The sequence below is a fragment of the Boleophthalmus pectinirostris genome, unplaced genomic scaffold (genome assembly GCF_026225935.1).
Source record: "Boleophthalmus pectinirostris isolate CB_2022bp ecotype Guang Dong unplaced genomic scaffold, ASM2622593v1 HiC_scaffold_2, whole genome shotgun sequence".
NCBI classification, from domain to species: Eukaryota; Metazoa; Chordata; class Actinopteri; order Gobiiformes; family Gobiidae; genus Boleophthalmus; species Boleophthalmus pectinirostris.
Genome location: NW_026571152.1, coordinates 35,595,700 through 35,617,605, shown reverse-complemented (window position 1 = coordinate 35,617,605; position 21,906 = coordinate 35,595,700). Strand labels below are relative to the sequence as shown.

At 39.7% G+C, this 21,906-nt stretch overlaps 1 protein-coding gene across 1 annotated transcript in view; it reads right to left on the bottom strand.

Annotated features, from left to right (window-relative positions):
- The window catches only part of LOC110165906 (neural-cadherin-like), a 456,074-nt gene that overhangs the window by 226,943 nt on the left and 207,225 nt on the right, over window positions 1-21,906 (bottom strand). The window contains exons 9-11 of the mRNA XM_055155988.1: window positions 21,204-21,372; window positions 17,937-18,107; window positions 9,680-9,852 (exon numbers count right to left, since the gene is read on the bottom strand). Of these exons, the coding sequence (XP_055011963.1) occupies window positions 9,680-9,852; window positions 17,937-18,107; window positions 21,204-21,372 (513 nt within the window). The remainder of the gene's footprint in view (window positions 1-9,679; window positions 9,853-17,936; window positions 18,108-21,203; window positions 21,373-21,906) is intronic.

Genomic DNA, 21,906 nt, shown 5'->3' with positions numbered 1-21,906 from the left:
GCTGTTGCAACTATAAAACCATGCATTTAAGCAAAGAAACTTATAATATGAGTGACACAAACCTTTATTTGAATTATAAACAGTATTAAAGTGGATTCTTTTATTAATATGCAGCATGTTTCAATGATTTAATGTGAACAACAACAAAACTAGAGATCAGAATATAACAAATATGCAAAAGTGTTTGTGTGTCTTGAGTGACACAAATCTTTACTTGAATTATAAATAGTAGGGATGTAACAATAACAGAAATATCGTGATATCGTATCATCAAAAGTCTCACAATAATATCACAATATATCGAATTACAAGGTCCTTTGTTTAAATGCATGGTTTTATAGTAGCAACACCTGATAAACACCAGAAACTACATATCCCATGATTCATTTCAGCACAGACAACATGAAGAAACTTGAGTTCTTGGGATTATGATGGAAATAATTCACAACAAAATCTTGTCAAGGTATTTTAAATGCAAAAAAAGTGTCCTATCTACAATTATATCAGCCTCTCCAAAATATCGCAATAAATATTGTACCGTGACATCCATACCATGATAATATCGTATTGAGAGAGTTGAATATCGTTACATCCCTAATAAATAGTATTAATGTGGATTTTTTATTGAATTTTTTTTTATATACAGCATGTTTTAACGTTATCAGCAACAAAATAGAGATCAGAATATAACAAATATACAGTTTTTCTGTGTGCATTAAGTGACGCAAACCTTTATTTGGATTATAACTTGTAGGGATGTAACAATAACCAAAATATTGTGATATCGTATCATCAAAAGTCTCACAATAATATCATGGACTGTCACAATATATCGAATTACAAGTTACAAGTTGTTAAATGCATGGTTTTATAGTAGCAACAGCTTATAAACATAGGGAACTACATATCCCATGATTCATTTCAGTGCAAACAACATGAAGAAATATGTTTTTTACTTGAATTCTTGGGATTATGATGGAAATAATTCACATCAAAATCTTGTGAAGGTATTTTAAAGGCAAAAAACTGTCCTATCTACAATTATATTAGCAATAAATATCATACTGAGAGATTTGGATATCATTACATCCCTAATAATATTTTTTTTAATATACAGTACATTTTAATGTTATCAGCAACAAAGGAGAAACCAGAATATGACAAATATGCGTAAGTCTTTTTGTACACTGAGTGACACAGAACTTTATTTCAATTATAACTAGTATTAATGTGGATTTTTTTAATATTATCAACAACAAAACAGAGATCAGAATATAACAATTATGCACAAGTCTTTTCTGGCAGTCTCTTCCTTCTGGGGTTGCCTGAGCGAATCATCTGCCTCCCGGGGAGCCGTGATTGACTGGGTTTAGAACTGAATACTCCTTTCACAATCTGCTCCGTTATACCAGGGTAAATTAAGAAAAAGCCTGCGCCGATCCGGTACTTTTATGATAAACCGCGAATTCAACGCTTTTACTGACTTCTCGCAACCTCAGCCAATGAAAACCTTTGATTAGACAAACTTAATTAACACGCAGAGTTTTCTTTTGCAGGGGTTGGTTTTGTTGCGTAAAATAAACAGATATGAACTGTGCAAACAAAAAAAACTATATCATTAAAGTGGACACTGCAGGAGGCTACACATTTTCTTAAGAGGTCATTAGGGTATGTTTTTGTTTATCTTAATTAGACTATGCACAATATCGTCACACGGCTCACATCAAGAGCAAAACAGACGAAAAAATAATGTAGCTTTTGGCCCGGTTGAAGGTAATTGCGTCTCACAGCCACGGCTCTCAGTGTGCAACTTATTGTTATGGCCAAATCGTAATTCACTCGTAAGGCTCACCCATGAACTGTGCTCTATCAGTGCAAATTGCAGTCGTTCTATTATTGCGGCAGCAGTCAGATAAAAGGATTCCCACTTTACTTTAAAATTACATTTCCTCTTCTTTGGACAATCAAATTAGTATTTGTGAGCAAGTGCTTCCCGCCCCAGAGCTCGAAAGCACAGACTATGGCCCCAGAACTGATTTGAAGTAAATTACTGTATGACTGCGTGGGTGTAGAAAGCAGGTGGATGTAACAGGCGGTTTTGCTTTAGGGCGAAGTATAAAAGACACACTGTACGCTGAACTATACACGAGTAGAATAATATCTGCTTATCACCCGGACAATGGACTGTAAGGCTCAATTGAAACATCTACCGGGAGCTTGAACCTGCGCATGACATTACAAAGCGCAGATTTCCCGTAATAGAAAACGTAACGCGGTAATAGGGAGCAGACGTGGAATATTGTAACCTTGCTTTGATTCTAATTGCTCCTGAACCCCACGGTGAAAAATGCATTAGCTTTGTTATAACACTCTTTGGTCATCTGACTTTAATATTGCATAAGATGGTGAGACTTTTAGGGCTCGTATGCAAAGAAGCGTGTTAAATTATACAGACAACGACAGAGCCTGGACAAGCTTTCCTTTTTACGTGAGGCTAAGTGATGAAGAAGAGGTGCGGCTTGAGGAGAAAATGCACACCTTCTGAGGGGTTTGAATCCATGACAAGAATCGCCACTCAACCTTTAACTAATCCAAATAAGGATAGAGGGAAGTCACTACAGTGTGCGGGTGTCTTGGGTTAACATACCGTTTTGTATCTTTCATTTGTTTTAACGTCCTAAAAAATTCTGTAAACATGTTTTCTCTTGATTAAGAAAAAAACGTTAAAGGTCCTATACACCTTATAATCCATATAGTCCGTAATTTTTGGACTATAAGGCGTGGCGCGATATCGGTAATGTTGAATTCTCTCGTCTATTTTCATACATAAATTGCACCGGATTATGAGGTGCATTAAGCGAAACAAACAGAAGACACTTGAGACTGATCCTCACCCCAGGCGTCCACGATCCATCGGCAGATCGTAGCGTAATTCTCTCGGCATTGCCTCCCTGTCTTGAATGTGGATTATGAATGTGAATGTGGGTGGATAATTTAAGTTTGTTTTTTTTACTTTCTATTAGGACGACTCAAATATACATTGAGTAATAATGTGTTTAATTCAGCTTTGCGCACGTTTGTTTACGTTTTACAGAATCAAAACTTAAAACCACATGGCTCATTTGCATAAACTATAAGCTCTGAAAAAACAGCTCGCTCCTTGTGCGCTGATGCGGTTCAGCTTCTGTCGGACTAACTCTGCGAGGCTCCTGACTACGGTTACTGTAATGCTCCAACAATCCCTCAATTGTCAGAAGTCTCACAATAATATCGTTGAGCATCACAATATATCGAATCACAAGTTTATTTGCTTAAATTCATTGTTATAGTGCAGCAATAGCTAAAAACAGAAGGAACTACATAGACCAGGGGTGTCAAACTCATTTTGGTCCGGGGGCCGTATCCAATCTACTTTGTTCCCAAAGGGCCGGATCAGAAAACTCATGTCATATAAACCCCAAAAATAACAATAAGTTCAAATATTTGTGCAGAGAAATCTATTACATAAATCTTTTTAAATTGATGAACTCTTTCTTTTACAAAATATTATAATATTATGAACAACCTGAAACTTTAAGAAAAATGCAATTTCAACACAAAAGTTTTAACATTAACTTTTATGCAAATAGGAATAAGTCAGTTTTTCTTGGAAAATCCTGTACTCGGTGTCCATTTTTCTCATTTTGACATTTTTCTGATGAGGGTGTCACGATCAACAGTCAAAACGATCGTCCTTTAAGAGCGTTTGGAAAGAGACAAGTCTTCATTTGTGCTGCTCTGGTGGGAGGGGCCACGTACAGAGACGCTGGAGACGCTGCTATGCACAGCACCGCAGAAAACTACCAATATTTTAATAGAAAATATAATTAAAATATTTTAGTAGAAAATCAGCCGAGGGCCAGATTAAAGGTCTTGGTATGTTTGACACCCGTGACATAGACCATGATCCTTTGCGCTGTTTCCGTCCAATCTACATGTTGAAATAACAGTAATTATGCACTTTTAAATATACATAAACTATAAGCTCTGAAAAAAACAGCTGTTCCTTGTGCGCTGATGTGGTCAGCTTCTGTCGGACTAACTATGTGAGGCTCCTGACTACAGTCGCCGTAATGCTCCGACAATCCATCAGGCGGTGCAGCTTCATAGTTTACCAAAGTCGTACTAAAACATTCTGACAGATTTTTGAGCGCCGTGTACCACATAAAATCAGTTCGAGGTCAGTAAACACAACCAGAATTAATACATAAGGCGTACTGACGATTTTTGATCAAATTAAAGGGTTTTAAGTGCGCCTTATAGTCTGAAAAATACGGTACTCATATTTTATTCTTGTGAGGTTTAAGTCATGTTATAGTGTTGTTACCTCAACAAAAACATACCTGGAGTTGTGCTTTGTTTCATTCACACATGTTTGAGTAACACTGCATTCGTCTGTCTACATTTCCAAAGCTCTGTTCCACCTTGTGATGTCATAAAGTGGTAGTTTTCATGTTAACAGCTCCTTTTACCTTTTGTTTAGTAAAGACTGACAAACCCTGAGCTGTAAATATAATTCTAGTGAAGGTGTATGGAGTTTAAAAACACAGTGGAGCCCTTCCTGTATTACCACATGACATCACAAGGTGGAACAGAGTGATTTCTGTTTGCGAGAAAAATCTAAATATGCTGGATTTGTGTGTTAAACATGTGTGAATGAAGCAAAACACAACTCCAGGTCTGTTTTAATGAGGAAGCAGCACTACAACATAAAGCATAAAGTAACATAATATAGGTCATTTAAATAGAAATAACATAAAATAAAATATTAATTTAAGGTCAACATTCATTTTTAAGCACATATGCATAAGATATATATAGCACCACTTTGCTGCCATCATCGGATGTGTCCAGAGGAGTCCAAAGCTGTGAAAATCTATTTTTAATCAGTTGTTTTAGCCTGATTTGGGCCTGTGAGTGTTCCCTTCACATGCAGCACCTCTGGGAGAACGCTCAGCCCGGATTGGGAGGAGCAGACACTCGGAGATGCCTCATTCATTAGTTCTGTTGACACAAACCCACAGGCTAACACATGACGGAGTGTGTGTGTGTGTGTGTGTGTGTGTGTGCGAGTGTGAAGAGTATGGTAATAAGGGGATGGTAATAAGAGTATAGTGAAAAATAGGGCTGGGAATTGCCGAGTCCCTTAGATTCGATACGAGATGCACAATACGATATTATCACAATACGCCGATACACGCGATAATCAATATATTACACATGATACTCTACAATATACCAGTATTTTATCACCAAATACTAGGGGTGCAGTGTTGGGGAGTAACAGATTACATGTACTGGAGTTACGTAATCAGAGTACAAATCATGAGTAACTGTATTCGGTTACAGTTACTGTTTCAGTGAGTGGTAATTGGATTACAGTTACTTTGTTGAAATAAATGGATTACACGGCGGTATTTTCCTGTTTTCACATTTTGGGCTACTGGGTAATTCCACTCATTGCCGGACACTAAACCAGGTCTAAAACCAGGTCTAAACCAGGACTAAAACAGGACTAAACACAGGTCCAAACCAGGTCTAAGCCAGGTCTAAACCAGGTTTAAAACCCAGTCTAAAACCAGGTCTAAACTAGGTCTAAACTAGGACGAAACCAGGTCTAAACTAGGTCTAATCTAGGACTAAAACAGGACTAAAGCCAGGTCTAAACCAGGTCCAAACCAGGTCTAAATCAGTCCAAACCAGGTCTAAAACCAGGTCTTAACCAGGTCTAAAATCAGATCTAAACCAGGTCTAAAACCAGGTCTAAACCAGAAGTAAAATAGGACTAAACACAGGTCCAAACCAGGTCTAAACCAGGTCTAAAACCCAGTCTAAAACCAGGTCTAAACCAGGTCTAAAACCAAGTCTAAAACCAGGTCTAAACTAGGTCTAAACTAGGACTAAACCAGGACTAAAACCAGGTCTAAACCAGGTCTAAACCAGGTCTAAAACCAAGTCTAAAACCAGGTCTAAACTAGGTCTAAACTAGGACTAAACCAGGACTAAAACCAGGTCTAAACCAGGTCTAAACCAGGTCTAAAACCAAGTCTAAAACCAGGTCTAAACTAGGTCTAAACTAGGACTAAACCAGGACTAAAACCAGGTCTAAACCAGGTCTAAACCAGGTCTAAAACCAAGTCTAAAACCAGGTCTAAACTAGGTCTAAACTAGGACTAAAACAGGACTAAAACCATGTCTAAACTAGGTCCAAATCAGGTCTAAATCAGTCCAAACCAGGTCTAAAACCAGGTCTAAACCAGGTCTAAAACCAGGTCTAAACCAGGTCTAAACCAGGTCTAAAACCAGGTCTAAACTATGTCTCAAACAGGATTTAACAGGACTAAATGTTGCTGTGCGGACCGTGTCTCCTCCTCTTCTATCAATAATATTTTGAATTTGGTCAAGTAAAGTTTGGGCTTTTTATTGTCTTTTAGCAAACAAAACATCTTATGTGAATATATCCTAGTTGCTTCTCTACAGCAAACCAAGTAATCCAAAGCATTCAGATTACATTACTCACTTTAAGTAATTTAATGGATTCCGTTACAAACTACATTTTGGTGTATGTAATTGTAATCTGTAGGGGAATACATTTTAAAAGTAACCTTCCCAAGACTGTAGGGGTGTAACGATATCCAAGTCTCACAATACGATATTATCACAGTATGAACCTCACGTGACAATATCCAATATATCTCGGTACGATATTTTCACGATACACATCTCACGTTACGATATTTATTGCGATATTTCGTGGAGGCTGACAAAACTGTAAATATGCTACTTTTTCCTCTTAAAATGCCTTGACAAGACTTAATCCAAAGAACTAAGACTTAAAAGTGCTTAAAACTGTTATTTCTTCTTGTAGTCTGCACTGAAATGGAGCAAAGAATCATGGTCTATGTCAGGGGTGTCAAACTCATTTTGGTCCGGGGGCCGTATCCAACCGACTTTGATCCAAAGGGGCCGGATCAGAAAACTCATGTCATATAAACCCCAAAAATAACAATAAGTTCAAATATTTGTGCAGAGAAATGCAAATCTATTACAGAAAATCTTTTTTAATTGATGAACTCTTTCTTATTATAATATTATAATATTATGAACAACCTGAAACTTTAAGAAAAATTCAATTTAAACACAAAGTTTTAACATTAACTTGTATGCAAACAGGAATAAGTAAATTTTTCTTGGAAAATCCTGCACTCAACGTCCACTTTTCTCATTTTTGACATTTTGTTGATGAGGGTGTCACGGTCAACAGTCAAAACGATCGTCCTTTAAGAGCGTTTGGAAAGAGACAAGTCTTCATTTGTGCTGCTCTGGTGGGAGGGGCCACGTACAGAGGCGCTGGAGATGCTGATATGCTAAGCACCGCAGAAAATTACCAATATTTTAATAGAAAATATAATTAAAATATTTTAGTAGAAAATCACCCAAGGGCCATATTAAAGGTCTTGGAGGGCCGGATCTGGCCCCCGGGCCTTATGTTTGACACCTGTGGTCTATGTAGTTCCCTCTGTCTTTTTTTTTTAGCTATTGCTGCACCATAACTCTTAATTTAAGCAAAAACACTTGTAATTCGATATATTGTGATGGTCCACGATATTATGGTGAGAACTCTGACGATACGATTTCGCAATATTTCGGTTATTGTTACATCCCTACCAAGTACATTTTCACAACAGTATTTCTTTGTTAAACACTGCTTATGTAAAATAAATACGGATCTCGACACAGTATAAACCTATTGAAAACACTAATGCCACTGCCCTGCCTGAGGTTTATTTCGTAATAGTTTTGCATTTTCTTATATCTCAACATTACTGTAAAATGTTGCACCTTTGTATTTAATTAACAAAAAAAAAATCTTGGTTGACTGCAGACATGCCCTATGCATCGATTAATGAATAAAAGTATTTGTGTAAAGTGTAACGATGTCCAGATCTCACAATACGATATCGTCACGGTATGAACCTCACGTTACGATATTTATTGTGATATTTTGTGAGGCTATCTTTCCTCTTAAAATGCCACTTGTTTTTAATTGGGTTATTCACGTTGTGTTTTATTAGGTCTTAGTTTTAGGGTTTTATTTTTTGTATATGTTTTTTATATGGTTTATTTGGTTATGGGTATTTTATTGGAGGATTTTAACTTTGTTTTATATAACTAAGGTTACTTTAAGGCGCCCGATTATATCATTCTATGTTCTGCTGCTGGAGAGACCAGCCGCTCCCCATCCTCCCTGCACCTTTTTTGTTTGTTTTGCACCGCACTTTTTTTGCACTGGCACTTTTGGAGAATTGAAAAAAGAAATCAAAAATTGTGAACCACGCCAAACCTGCCTCCATCATCTTTTCTTGTGTTTCTCACTGCAATCCAGCCGCTCTACCCGTCTTGGTCACACCCAAGGTATTAAAATATCCCATAATTGAAAATCATTACAAAGCATTACAACAAAATACAGTATCTTGAAGTCTCACGGTATTTACTATTTACTGAAATCACTTTGAAAAACACTGAAAATTATTATTATTATTGTTCTTCAAGGTTGGAGGACCGGATTAAGAAGATTAAAGGGCCGCATATGACCATCGGGCCCCTGCCATAGATTGTATATACGAATGGACAATGTGCCAAACAAAGAATCCGTCCATATATTAGGCTACGTTCAGACTGCAGGGCTTAACGCTCAATTCAGATTTTTGTGAAATCCGATGTTTTTGCGAGGTCGTTCACATTTCCAATTAAATGCGATTTGTATGTGACTCCAGTGTGAACATTAAACGGCCCGAAAGTGTCCCGCATGTGCACTGGAGACACGACGACGTCAACCGCAGCGAGCGTGCTCTGTGTTTACGGAAGTTGTCCAAACATGGAGGCGAGCATTGAGCACCTGGAGATTTTAAAGTTCCTCTCGTACCGGAGCCAGAACATGAACAACTTACTGGTTTTAAGGAGGAGATTGAGAAGGAGAAGGACGAGGTTTTTGACCGTGACGTTTTGTGGGACAGTCCGTTGAAAGGAACGTGTGGATGCGCAGACGTAGGCAAGAGCGGTGAGTGACGATGTGCTTCGCTTTAGTGACACATTAACAATTTTCGCCTACTTCAGCGCAGAATAGTGACGTTTGTGGCTTGTCGATAACGTGTAGGTGGATGAATGCGCTTTCGCCGTTCAGACTGAAGTCGCATGTCAAATGATCGGATATGTATCGGTTTCAGGAGCACATATCCAAGTGTCCTGGGTCACATTTGAAAAAATCGGATCTGTGTCGTTCAGACTGTCATTAAAAGATCAGATACACGTCACATAGAGGCCAAAAAATCAGATTTGGGTCACTTCAGGCTGCAGTCTGAACGCAGCCTTTGTCGCATCGTTTTATTAGCAGAAGGGTTCAAAGTGTGAGAAAAAAATAGCTGCTTAAAGTCCAGAATTTACAGTATAAAGAAAATCTCGTCAAGGAATTATTATTTGTATCTACAATTATATCAGCCTCTCTTAAAATATCGTACCGTGAGATGCATATCGTGATAATATCGTGCCGAGAGATCTGGGTATGTTTGAGACAAATACATTTCATTTCACATTTCGACATTTTCGCAAACCCATAACAATAAGAGAAGAGTGGACGTACCTGTGAGATGGGCTGGTTGACGTACACCCACCCCGTCACCGGATTCACCTGGAGGTACTCGGGCTGCTCCGGAGACATGGAGTAAGCGATGGCCGCATGGGTGCCAAAGTCGTCGTCGTGAGCAGCCACGCGCAAGAAGCTGGTCCCCACCAACGTGTCCTCTCTCAAGAAATCTAAAAGGGTCACAATCCATATTTTATACAGAGGAATCCACGGCCAGAAGTGGGACTGTCATGGGAAGAATGTTGATATTTTTCTCTACTACGACGAGATTTGAGATACAAAACGTTAACTATGAACTATGACTCAGCTCTATATACAAACTAATTACATAAGAGTTGCAATCTGTTACTTATTTATAACAGATCTTCTTTTTTTAACCATATTATCATGTATTTATTAAACGTTTTTGTGCGTGTTTTGTAATCCTGATTTATGGTTTTTGGTTTCAACGTCGTCGTTTATCGTCTATATTTACTTCTGCAAAATATCACACTTGAACATTTGTTGTCGTGTTTTGAAAATCAGGTCTTTCTGGTGGAGGGTGGAGGGTTCGCTACCTGCTTGTCTCCATTTAGATGTTATTGCTTTGCCTGAAATGCTCCACAGTATGACTTTAAAGATACTAATAAGTGTATCGTTCGGTCGTGTGTTTTTCAAAATAAAACCAAAAATAAGAAAATGAAAAAAATAACTGTTTTCTTCATTATTTGTCTCCAAAACTAAGATGAAAAAATGGATAATGATTTGTTTTTTTCAGTTTTCGGTTTTGTGTTTAAATTAATTATGGAAAAAAAAACGGATAATGATTGTTTACCGTTTACGTGACTTAAACTGAGATGCCGAACTTTTGAGCTGCATACGGACTAAACCAGGACTAAACCAGGACTAAAACAGGTCCGGGACCAGACCGGAACCAGACCGGGACTGAGGCCGGGACTGAGACCGGGACTGAGACCGGGACCAGACCAGTACTGAAACCAGGACTGAGGCTGGTACCAGACCAGGACCAGACCAGGACTTAGACCGGGACTGAGACCAGGACCAGATGGGAACTGAGACCGGGACTGAGACCGGGACTGAGACCAGGACCAGACCAGGACTTAGACCAGGACTGAGGCCGGGACTGAGACCGGGACTGAGACCGGGACCAGACCGGAACTGAGACCAGGACTGAGACCAGGACTGAGACCAGGACTGAGACCAGGACTGAGACCGGGACCAGACCAGGACCAGACCAGGACTGAGACCAGGACTAAAAAAGGTTTAGTCCTGGTTTAGTCCTGTTTCAGTCCTGGTTCAGTTCTGGTTCAGTCCACATGCCGTGCAAAAGTCCGGCATCGCAGTTTAAGTCACATAAACGGGAAACAGACATTATCCGTTTTTTTTCCATTATTAATTTAAACACAAAATCGAAAACTGAAAAAACTAATTATTATCCATTTTTACATTTTGGTTTTGGAGACAAATAATTAAGAAAACAGTTGTTTTTTCATTTTCTTATTTTTGGTTTTATATTGAAAAACGCATGAATGACACACAGATTCATCTCCATCCTTTGCTCAAAAATACATGAATTCCTTCTGTGAATGGGGCGACTCTCCACAGATCTGAACTGTAATGTAGCATAGTGCTGTAACCTGTTGTTTAGTCTACACTGTGGAACATTCTAGACACAAGCAGGTGGCGGACCCTCCTCTAGAAATGTTACACAGTGCACTTTTAAAAAACAAACTGACTGAGCTCATATAATAAAACATACTTACTACTTTTTTTTTAGCTTTTCTTTTCCTTTTTTTTTCCTCAACGAAGAGCCGATGTTCTCATTAAGTTTCTAAATGCATGGAAGCTTTAAGATAAGCAACCGTTCTGTAGTTAAAGCAAATTATTACAATGTTTTTGTCAAACTAATTTGTATCAAGGAAACACAAATACAATCTTGCTTCCACACTATGTTTTATACCGCTCTTATATAAACACTTTGTAATTAAAAAGCTTCTGACCCAGGGTTATATTTTAGTCGGAAATGATAATGATCTAATAAACTGCTGCTACATATTTTCCTCTAGAAATAATTACGGAGTATTTACTGAGATCACAGATTCAACACATGCCCAATAAAGCTAAATGACCAAAATGAAAGGGCTCTTTAACCTTAAATGAATCTGAACTGTGTTTCCTGCAGAGACACTTTTAATCCTGCTTCACTTATGACCAGCAGTGAAAAGTAATGAAGTAAAAGTAGTAAAGTACTGTAGATAAGTAAAATGTGAAGGTATCTGTGCTGCGGTTAAAGGTACACTGCGTAACTTTTTGACTTTAAACTGCTCTACTTTACATTTATTCAATTACAAGTGGTTTTATAGCTCAAATATAAGTAGAAAAATACATTCTGGCTGTGAGCGGGTTCGCCTCTCCACAGATCTGACTTGTAACTTGGTCTAGTTTGGTCTCCATGAAGATATAAATGTTTAATGCCATACTGTGAAACATTCCAGACAAAAACAATAACATCTCGACGGAGAAAAGTCCACCAGAAATGCACCTTTAAGTACATTTTACAGTGGATACTTTTTACTTTTACTTCACTACATTTGAGAGCAGGTGTGTGTACTTTCTACTCCACTACATTTCTGAAAAGTAAAAGTATTTTTGATTATTGTTTGAGACCTGCTGAAAAGGCTGCGGGTTTATTTTTAACACGTTCATAATTTGAGCAACAAAAGTACACAAGTACTTTGACTTTTACTTGAGCATTTCTCTGCTCCAGTATATGTATTTTTAGATGCACTGTGTAACTTTTTGGTTAGGAGTCTGTCACCTGCTTGTTTCTACGGATATATCATCGCTCTGCCTGGAATGTTCCGCAGTGTGACATTAAACAGCTCTACATTACATTTATTCAATTATAGGTGGTTTTATTGCTCAGAAATATCTAGAAAAACAAACATTCTGACTGTGAGGGGGTTCGCCTCTCCACAGATCTGACCTGTAACTTGGTCTAGTTTGGTCTCCATGATGATATAAATGTTTAATGCCGTACTGTGGAACATTCTAGACAAAGTAATAACATCTCAACGGAGAAAAAACAGAAATGCACCTTTAAGTACATTTTACAGTGGATACTTTTTACTTTTACTTCACTACTTCATTTGAGAGCAGGTGTGTGTACTGTCTACTTCACCACATTTTTGAACAGGACTAAAAACTAATTCTTATATTTAGTATTTTTGATTATTGTTTGAGACCTGCTGAAAAGGCTGAACAGGTTTATTTTTTAACACGTTCATAATTTGAGCAATAAAAGTACACAAATAAAAACAGCTAAAAAAACTGATTAAATTATTTCTATTTTAGATCTGTATCAAAATTAAAACATCTGAATATTTATAAGATCTCAAAATCTGCACAAAATACTTACTCTTTAAGTACATTTTTAAACAGACACTTTAATACTTTTACTTGAGTAGATTTTTCATGTGATACTTTTACTTTTACTTGAGTATTGCTCTGCTCCAGTATCTGTATTTTTAGTTAAAGGTGCACTGTGTAACTTTTTGGTTAAGGGTCTGTCACCTGCTTGTTGTTGGATGTTCTATGTGATTGTTGTCGCTTCGATCTGATATATAAAGTTTGTTCCATGAATAAAGGCAATGCCATACTGTGGAACATTTCAGACAAAAGCAATAGCATCTTCATGAAGAAAAGTCCACCAGAAAATCTACACAATCCACTTTAAAGTACATTTTACAGTGGATACTTTTTACTTTTACTTCACTACATTTGAGAGCAGGTGTCTGTACTTTCTACTCCGCCACATTTTGAACAGAACTGCAAAGTAAAAGTATTTTTGACTATTGTTTGAGACCTGCTGAAAAGGCGGAGGGTTTATTTTTAACACGTTCATAATTAGAGCAACAAAAATATACAAATAAAAACAGCAAGAAAAACTGATTCAGCGCAGATCTGTATCAAAATTAATATTTTTGAAGCTTAATTAGACTACTTATCTTACTTTTTAGTCTTTAAGTACATTTTTAAACAGACACTTTAATACTTTTACTTGAGTAGATTGTTTCATGTGATACTTTTTCTTTTAGTTGAGTATTTTTCTGCTCCAGTATCTGTACCTTTACTTATCCATGGTGATAGAAAGGTTTAATGCCTGTATGATGCCTGATGATGTAAGATCTGTATCAAATTTTAGGCATTTGAAGCTTTATAAGATCTCAAAATCTTTGCAAAATACTTTTACTTTTTACTCTTTAAGTACAGTTTTAAACAGACACTTTAATACTTTTACTTAAGTAGATTTTTCATCCAGTATCTGTACTTTTACTTAAAGGTGCACTGTGTAACTTTTTGGTTGAGGTTATGTCATCTGCTTGTTTCTATGGAGATGTCATTGCTCTGTCTGGAATGTTCCACAGTGTGACATTAAACAGTTTTAGTTTACCTTTATTAAATTATAGGTGGTTCTATTGCTCAAAAATACCTAGAAAAACAAACATTCTGACTGAGAGCGGGGTCGCTTTTCCACAGATCTGACCTGTAACTTGCCCTGGTTTGGTCTCCATGGTGATAGAAAGGTTTAATGCCTGTACGATGCCTGATGATGTAAGATCTGTATCAAAATGTATGCATTTGAAGCTTTAAAAGACCTCAAAATCTTTGCAAAATACTTTTACTTTTAACTCTTTAAGGACATTTTTAAACAGACATTTTGATACTTTTACTTAAGTAGATTTTTCATCCAGTATCTGTACTTTTACTTAAAGGTGCACTGTGTAACTTTTTGGTTGAGGTTATGTCATCTGCTTGTTTCTATGGAGATGTCATTGCTCTGTCTGGAATGTTCCACAGTGTGACATTAAACAGCTCTACTTTATTAAATCACAGGTGGTTTTATAGCTCAGAAACACCTATAAAAACAGACACTCTGACTGTGAGCAGAGTCGCCTCTCCGCAGATCTGACCTGTAACTTGGTCTGTTTTTTTTCTAAATGAAGATAGAAAGGTTTAATACTTGGGTTGTAACGGTTCATGTATTCGTGCTGAACCATCTCGGTCCAGGACGCTCGGTTCGGTTCAGGGCTGTGCACGAGTGAATTCGCGCAATTTGTGCTTGTTTACATTCCTCCACAGCTACAGCAACACGGCAGGATCGGCTCTTTAATATTCACGAGGGAACTCATCCGTGATTGGGGTGACAGTGTTTCCCCGCAACTGCAGGCAGATCTGCACTTACTCCAGACAATGTGGACAAGTTGGTTTTTCAAGCTAAAAAATATGAAGATTGAGTAAAACTTCATGCTGGAACTGTTAGTGCTGCACTTTACTTTTTGAAAAGTTTAGTTTACTGTTCACAAGGATTTTTTTTAAAATAATATTTCATACATTTGTTGCTTATTTGAGAATATTTTATTTAACTTATTAGTATTATCAAGCAGCACTTTGCATTTACCGTATTTTTCTGACTATAAGTTGCATTTTTTTTCATAGTTTGGGTGTTTCCTGTGACTTATACTCCAATGCGACTTATATACTAAAATGTTCACACTGACAGTCGTGAGAGGCTCTAGTCTTGTGTGTCAGTATTTGCTGCTCCTGTTCCTCCTGTACCACGGTCACTTCACTCTACTGCACATGTCTCCTGCAGAAAGAGCCTCTGTCCTGCTGCAAGTAGTGAAACATTCAGCCAAAAATGTAAGTTAAGCAGGAGAAAGAAAGTTTGGAGTGAGCGAGAAACTTGTGAAGGACTGGAGGAAAGCAGGGATGAAGAACACAGCTTCACGGTAACCGGGAGGGTGCACCATTCAACTTTTCTGGAAGTCATTGGATGGATTGACAAAGTTTGGACTTCAGTGACACCGAAACCATCCTGTCGGGATTCAGAAAGGCCGGAATAATTCTAACTGAACCTGATGCTGAGTCTGACGACAGCAACACAGAAGAGGAAGCGGCGCTCTGTTTACCTCCGGAGGTCGTGGAGTTGCTCAGAAGTGACACCGAGGATGAAGAATTGAATGACTTTAGTGATTTGGAGTGAGATGGAGAGTTTGGTAAACTTGTTCTGTTGTTTATACTATAGTTATCTGAAGAACTGCTGTTACAGCCCCAGGCTTTTAGTTCTATTTTGTTTTGTGTGTTCTAAATTATTTTGCTGCTCTCTCCTGATTGGTTCTGCGGGAGCCCTGGCCCGTGATGGGTGGGGCAGGTCTACGCCCACCTCACCTGCAGCCACCGCCCCCTGTTTAAGGAGATTATCATCACCTGTTCAGGGCTGCTGGTCTTGGTGGTCAGTCTGCCATTTTGTGTTTGTGTTTGTCCGTGTGCTTAGGTCTGTAGTTTACTTCTGTTTTGTGCCTTTTTTAATTTGGTCACTCGATTCTGTTTGTGGGCTTATGTGGTTTAATTTGGGGCACTTGTGTTTTAGTTCATGTGTGTCCCTTAGTTTTACCACTCGTTTTGTGTAAGCCTGCGTGACCCCTTTTGTGGCACAAAACTCAGTTTATTCTGTTGTTCTGTTTCTTAGTTTAGGTTATTTTCTGTATATATGTTAGTCTGTTTTGTTAATTTACTTTTACATTCCTGTTAATTAATCATTATTTAATTTATTCCATTTAACATCTTGTTTTTTTATTACTTCCCCTTGTCCCTAGCAGCGCTGGGGCGTAACACTGTTCATATGTGACGTTAACAGCCTGTTGTTGTTTATTATTCTACTGTTGTTACTATAACTTGTCTTGGTGGCTCGAGCATCTGTTCTGATGCCTCCTGGGCTCGTCCCTCGGGAGGTGTTCTGGGCATGTCCCACCGGGAGGAGGCCCCGGGGAAGACCCAGGACACACTGGAGGGACTATGGCTACGTTCAGACTGCAGGGCTTAACGCTCAATTCCGATTTTTTTGTGAAATCTGATGTTTTTGCGAGGTTGTTCACATTTCCAATTAAATGCGACTTGTATGTGACTCCAGTGTGAACATTAAACGGCCCGAAAGTGTCCCGCATGTGACACTGGAGACACGACGACGTCAACCGCAGCGAGCGTGCTCTGTGTTTACGGAAGTTGTCCAAACATGGACGCGAGCATCGAGCACCTGGAGATTTTAAAAGTTCCTCTTGTACCGGAGCCACAACATGAACAACTTACTTGTTTTAAGGAGGAGACTGAGAAGGAGAAGGACGAGGTTTTTGGCCGTGGTGTTTTGTCGGGCAGCGGCAGCAACGTCCGTTGAAAGGAACGTGTGGATGTGGAGACGTAGCCAAGAGTGGTGAGTGGTGATGTGCTTCGCTTCAGTGACACAGAGTTCATTAACAATTTTCACCTACTTCAGCGCAGAATAGTGACGTTTGTGGCTTGTTGATAACGCGTAGGTCGAATGAATGCACTTTGGCCGTTCACACTGAAGTCGCATGTCAAAAGATCAGATATGTATCGGTTTCAGGACCACATATCCAAGTGTCCTGGGTCACATTTGAAAAAATTGGATCTGTGTCGTTCAGACTGTCATTAAAAGATCAGATACAGATCACATAGAGGACAAAAAATCGGATTTGGGTCACTTCAGGCTGCAGTCTGAACGCAGCCTATGTCTCTCGACTGGCCTGGGAACGCCTTGGGGTCCCCCCGGAGGAGCTGGAGGACGTGTCTGGGGTGAAGGAAGTCTGGGAGACCCTGTTTAGACTGCTGCCCCCCGCGACCCGGCCCCGGATAAACAGAAGAAAATGGATGGATGGATGGATAACTTGTCTTTCAAGATTAAATGTTGGTTCCTGGTCTCTGAATTTATAAAACAAATTTTCCCCAAAAAGTGCGACTTATAGTCCAGTGTGATTTATATGTTTTTTCTTCTTCATTATGCATTTTTTGGCTGGTGTGAAATACGGTATTTAATTTCCCCATTTGTATAACGTCAGAACGCACTGTTGGTTTAATAAACACATAAATAAACAACGAGCTACTGGTTTTGCATTTTGTTCCCAAACTGTACCGAAAATGAACCGAACCGTGCCCTCAAAACCGAGGTACGTACCGAAACATGATTTTTGTGTACCGTTACATCCTTATTTAAACCACACTGTGAGCCAAAGCAATAACATCTTCACAGAGGAAAGTGTTTGACAGAGCTTCCACCTGAAAAGTTACACGATGAACCTTTAAGTAACAATATTGAGCACTTGAGTGATTGAGTCTCTGTGCTTATGACTCACAGAGAGACCTCCAGCTGCATGCGTAATGACCGTCCACCACTTACACTCGTAGCGCAGATTCTCGAACTTGGGGCTATTATCATTCTGGTCCAGTATTTGGATGGTGAGCGTGCAGATGCCAATGAGCGGCTCCTCGGCCCAGTCTGTAGCTGTTACTGTAATTGAATACTCTCTCTGGCGCTCCCTGTCAAAACGTCTGGCTGTCACAATCTCTCCTGTAAATACAAGAGAATCAGCACTTACAATGCCCACCACAACACACAGGCACCATCAACACGGATCCAATTTCCTCATTGACAGAGCATTAGCACAGTTATGAGTCACTGTTATTCCCCCGTAATGCGCCCGACTGGTAAACAAATAAAGCACGCAGTATTGCACGAGCCGGTGTGAATTATCGTGAGATTTGGTTTAGTTAAGTTTACGAGCCGGGGGCCATGTAAGAATCCACTAGTCTTACAAAAGAAAAGTGGTTTTGTAGCAGATTTAGGTGCTGCTGCTGCTGCTGCCGCTGCTTTAGTTCCGCAGGTGCATACGGGAATAAATCAGACTTTACAAATAGTCCATACTAAAACAATTAATTTTGCATAATGTAAGACCTTGAGACGTGCGAGGTTTAAGCCGAGATATAATGCGGTTGCCTCCTCAAAAACAGACCTGGAGTTTATTTTTTGATGAGGAAACAACATTATAACAGAGATCAGAAAGTAGAGTAATAAGGCCGATTTACATATGATTAACTTTGGCTCATTATTAAACCCAGGGGAGTAGTGGGCGCGGTACGTGGGGGTATCGCGTCCACCCACTTCTCCAGATGTGAGATATAAAAAAATATCAAATATAAAATACATTAAATAGCAACTTAAAGGTTGTATAGAGGATTTTCCAAGGAACGAGAAATCCAGCGACTGTTTGTCCTTTTTCAAATGTTGCGCATGCGTGAAACCACCCCCCCCTCCCCTACAGCTCCTACGTAGAAACACCTCCTCCCGCCTCCTCTTTACGCCAGAAACAGGTTTGTTTACAGCCGCTGCACATGACTTGTAAACAACTAACTACAGTGTTGGTTAGGCAAGACGGAGAAGTGAGGAGCGGGGGAGCGGGTGTGCGGACATTTCGTTCGCGGACGAGAAGTGAGGAGCAGAGAGAAGAGCGGAGCAGGGAGAGGAGAGAGGAGAGAGGGGAGCGGTGCGCGGAGATTCCGTGCCCGGAGAAGTGAGGAGCAGGGGGAAGAGCGGAACGGGCAGCGGGGACAGGAGCAGGAAAGGGGAGCAGAGAAGGTTGCGTGGAGATTCAGTGCGAATGAACTAGCTACAACACGCAGCAGCAAGCGGACTCTTTCTTTGCCTTGAAAATTACGTTTTCAGACATAGGATATCGCTTTCGTGTCCTGAAAAACGTTTGTCTAGCTCTTGGAAATAAAGTACGTTTTCCCCTTGTCTTCTCTTTTCAGCAATCTCAAAAACGGACTTTCTTTTGCGGCGAACTGCTCCTGGATTCTTGTCGCCATTGCAACAAACTTTGTGCGAACTGCGAGGAAGATATAGGTCAAAAAAAGCCGCTAAGAACTGTTGCGTTGGTGGAGTAAACAGCGTCTGTGCGTCTGTGGACTGCGTGACAGTCGTACGTAAACCACGTACCGGCGGCGCAGGCAAGTCAGTTACACTAGAAACATAGGGAGATTGATTGACAGCCTGTCAGCTCACAGATAACGAGGCAGTGTCGTTATCTATTGGCAAATGTTTAGCCCCACCACGTCCAGAGTTGATGAATTTTTTATTCTTTTTTTTTTGGTCATCATAATTACAAGGCTACTGCACCTCTATAATGCTATCATTGACAACTTGAAACAAAAAAAAAATCCTCCATACAACCTTTAAATGTCAAACTGGAGCGATTGGTAATGGTGAAAACAAACTGCATAGGCTCATGAAATCTGCAGGACTGTCCTATAGAGACCTGAACCAGGACTAAACCAGGACTGAACTAGGACTGAACCAGGACTGAGTGTCGGTACGGGCCTGGAGATGCGCCCACGTACATTGTCGGGTGACAGCAGGAGAAAGGACCGGCGCAGAGATCCGCGCTTCACGGAGCTAAGTGCAGCCGTCGCCCGATCGCAGTTTGAAGACACCCATGGACTCAGGATTCTCGCTCTTAAGTCCAAGATTAGTCCTGGTTTAGTCCTGGTTTCGCCCTGATTTAGTGCTGGTTTAGTCTTGGTTTAGTGCTGGTTTAGTCTTGGTTTAGTGCTGGTTTAGTCCTGGTTTAGTCCTGGTTTAGTCCTGGTTTAGTCCTAGTTTAGTCCTGGTTTAGTCTCTCGGTCTCAAGTCCAAGATTAGTCCTGGTTGAGTCCTGGTTCTGTTCTGGTTTAGTCCTGGTTTAGTCCTAGTTTAGTCCTGGTTTAAACCTGGTTTAGTCTTGGTGTAATCCTGGGCTAGACCTGGTTTAGACCTTGTTTAGTCCTGGTTCAGTCCTGGTTTAGTCCTGGTTTAGTCCTGGTTTAGACCTTGTTTAGTCCTGGCTTAGTCCTGGTTTAGTCCTGGTTTTGTCCTGGTTTAGTCCTGGTTCAGTCCTGGTTTAGTCCTGGTTTAGACCTTGTTTAGTCCTGGCTTAGTCCTGGTTTAGTCCTGGTTTTGTCCTGGTTTAGTCCTGGTTCAGTCCTGGTTTAGACCTTGTTTAGTCCTGGCTTAGTCTCTTGCTCTCAAGTCCAAGATTAGTCCTGGTTTAGTTCTGGTTTAGTTCTGGTTTAGACCTGGTTAAGTCTTGGTTTAGTCCTGGTTTAGTCCTGGTTTAGACCTTGTTTAGTCCTGGCTTAGTCCTGGTTTAGTCCTGGTTTAGACCTTGTTTAGTCCTGGTTCAGTCCTGGTTCAGTCCTGGTTTAGTCCTGGTTTAGTCCTGGTTTAGACCTTGTTTAGTCCTGGTTCAGTCCTGGTTTAGTCCTGGTTTAGTCCTGGCTTAGTCTCTTGCTTTCAAGTCCAAGATTAGTCCTGGTTTAGTCCTTGTTTAGACCTGGTTAAGTCTTGGTTTAGTCCTGGTTCAGTCCTGGTTTAATCCTGTTTTAGTCCTGGTTCAGTTCCAGTTTAGTCCTGGTTTAGACCTGGTTTAATCCTGGTTCAGTCCTGGTTCACTGTAATAAATAAATATATATATCAGAAGTAAACTGAATGACGCTATGTTCTTCCAGACGTCAGAAATTTAACTACGACAAAAAAAATCAAGTAATTCATCTTTAAACTAACCTTCTTAACAAAGCTAAACTCACATAACCCTGAAGCAGACTCTGCCGGAGAAGAGGGTTTGGACAATACCTGTTTCGGGGTTTATCCTGAAGGCAGCCATTGCACTGTCTCTGTGCATTAAGCCGTATTTGACTTTCCCATTTGCTCCCTCATCTGCATCCACCGCATGCACTTGCAACACAAAAGTCCCTGTTGGCTGGTTCTCTAACACCGAGGCCTGCTCCCGATACTGCTGGCACTGAGACACAGAAGAGACAGAAAAGAAAGAGAAAAGGGAGGGGAAGTGAAGAAGACAATATAAAAAAGGCATTGCTATAACCGAAGACATCATCAGGAGATTTAAAGGGACAATATGACGCTATTTTCTGATCGATGTTTTAATGTTTCGTCATCACAAACAGACCCGGAGTTGTGTTTTTTATTTCATTCTGACAGGTTAAACACATAAACCCTGCAGATTTTTATACCTGTAGAGTTCTTCTCTCAAATGAAAATGCTCTGTTCCACCTTGTCATGTCATGTGTAAGTGCTCCGTTGTGTTTTTAAACTCCATACACCTTCACTAGTATCCTGTGGATAGTTAGGATGAATAAATGTGGATAGTTTCAGCCCTGGACTTGCCAGTTACTAAACAAGGTACCGTACTTTTTGGAGTATAAGTCAGACTTTTTTCGTGGTTTGGGTGTTTCCTGTGACTTATACTCCTCGCAAACGAGCTGCTACATCTCAAGGGGCTTCCCTTATAAATAAATACATACAAAAATAAATAAAT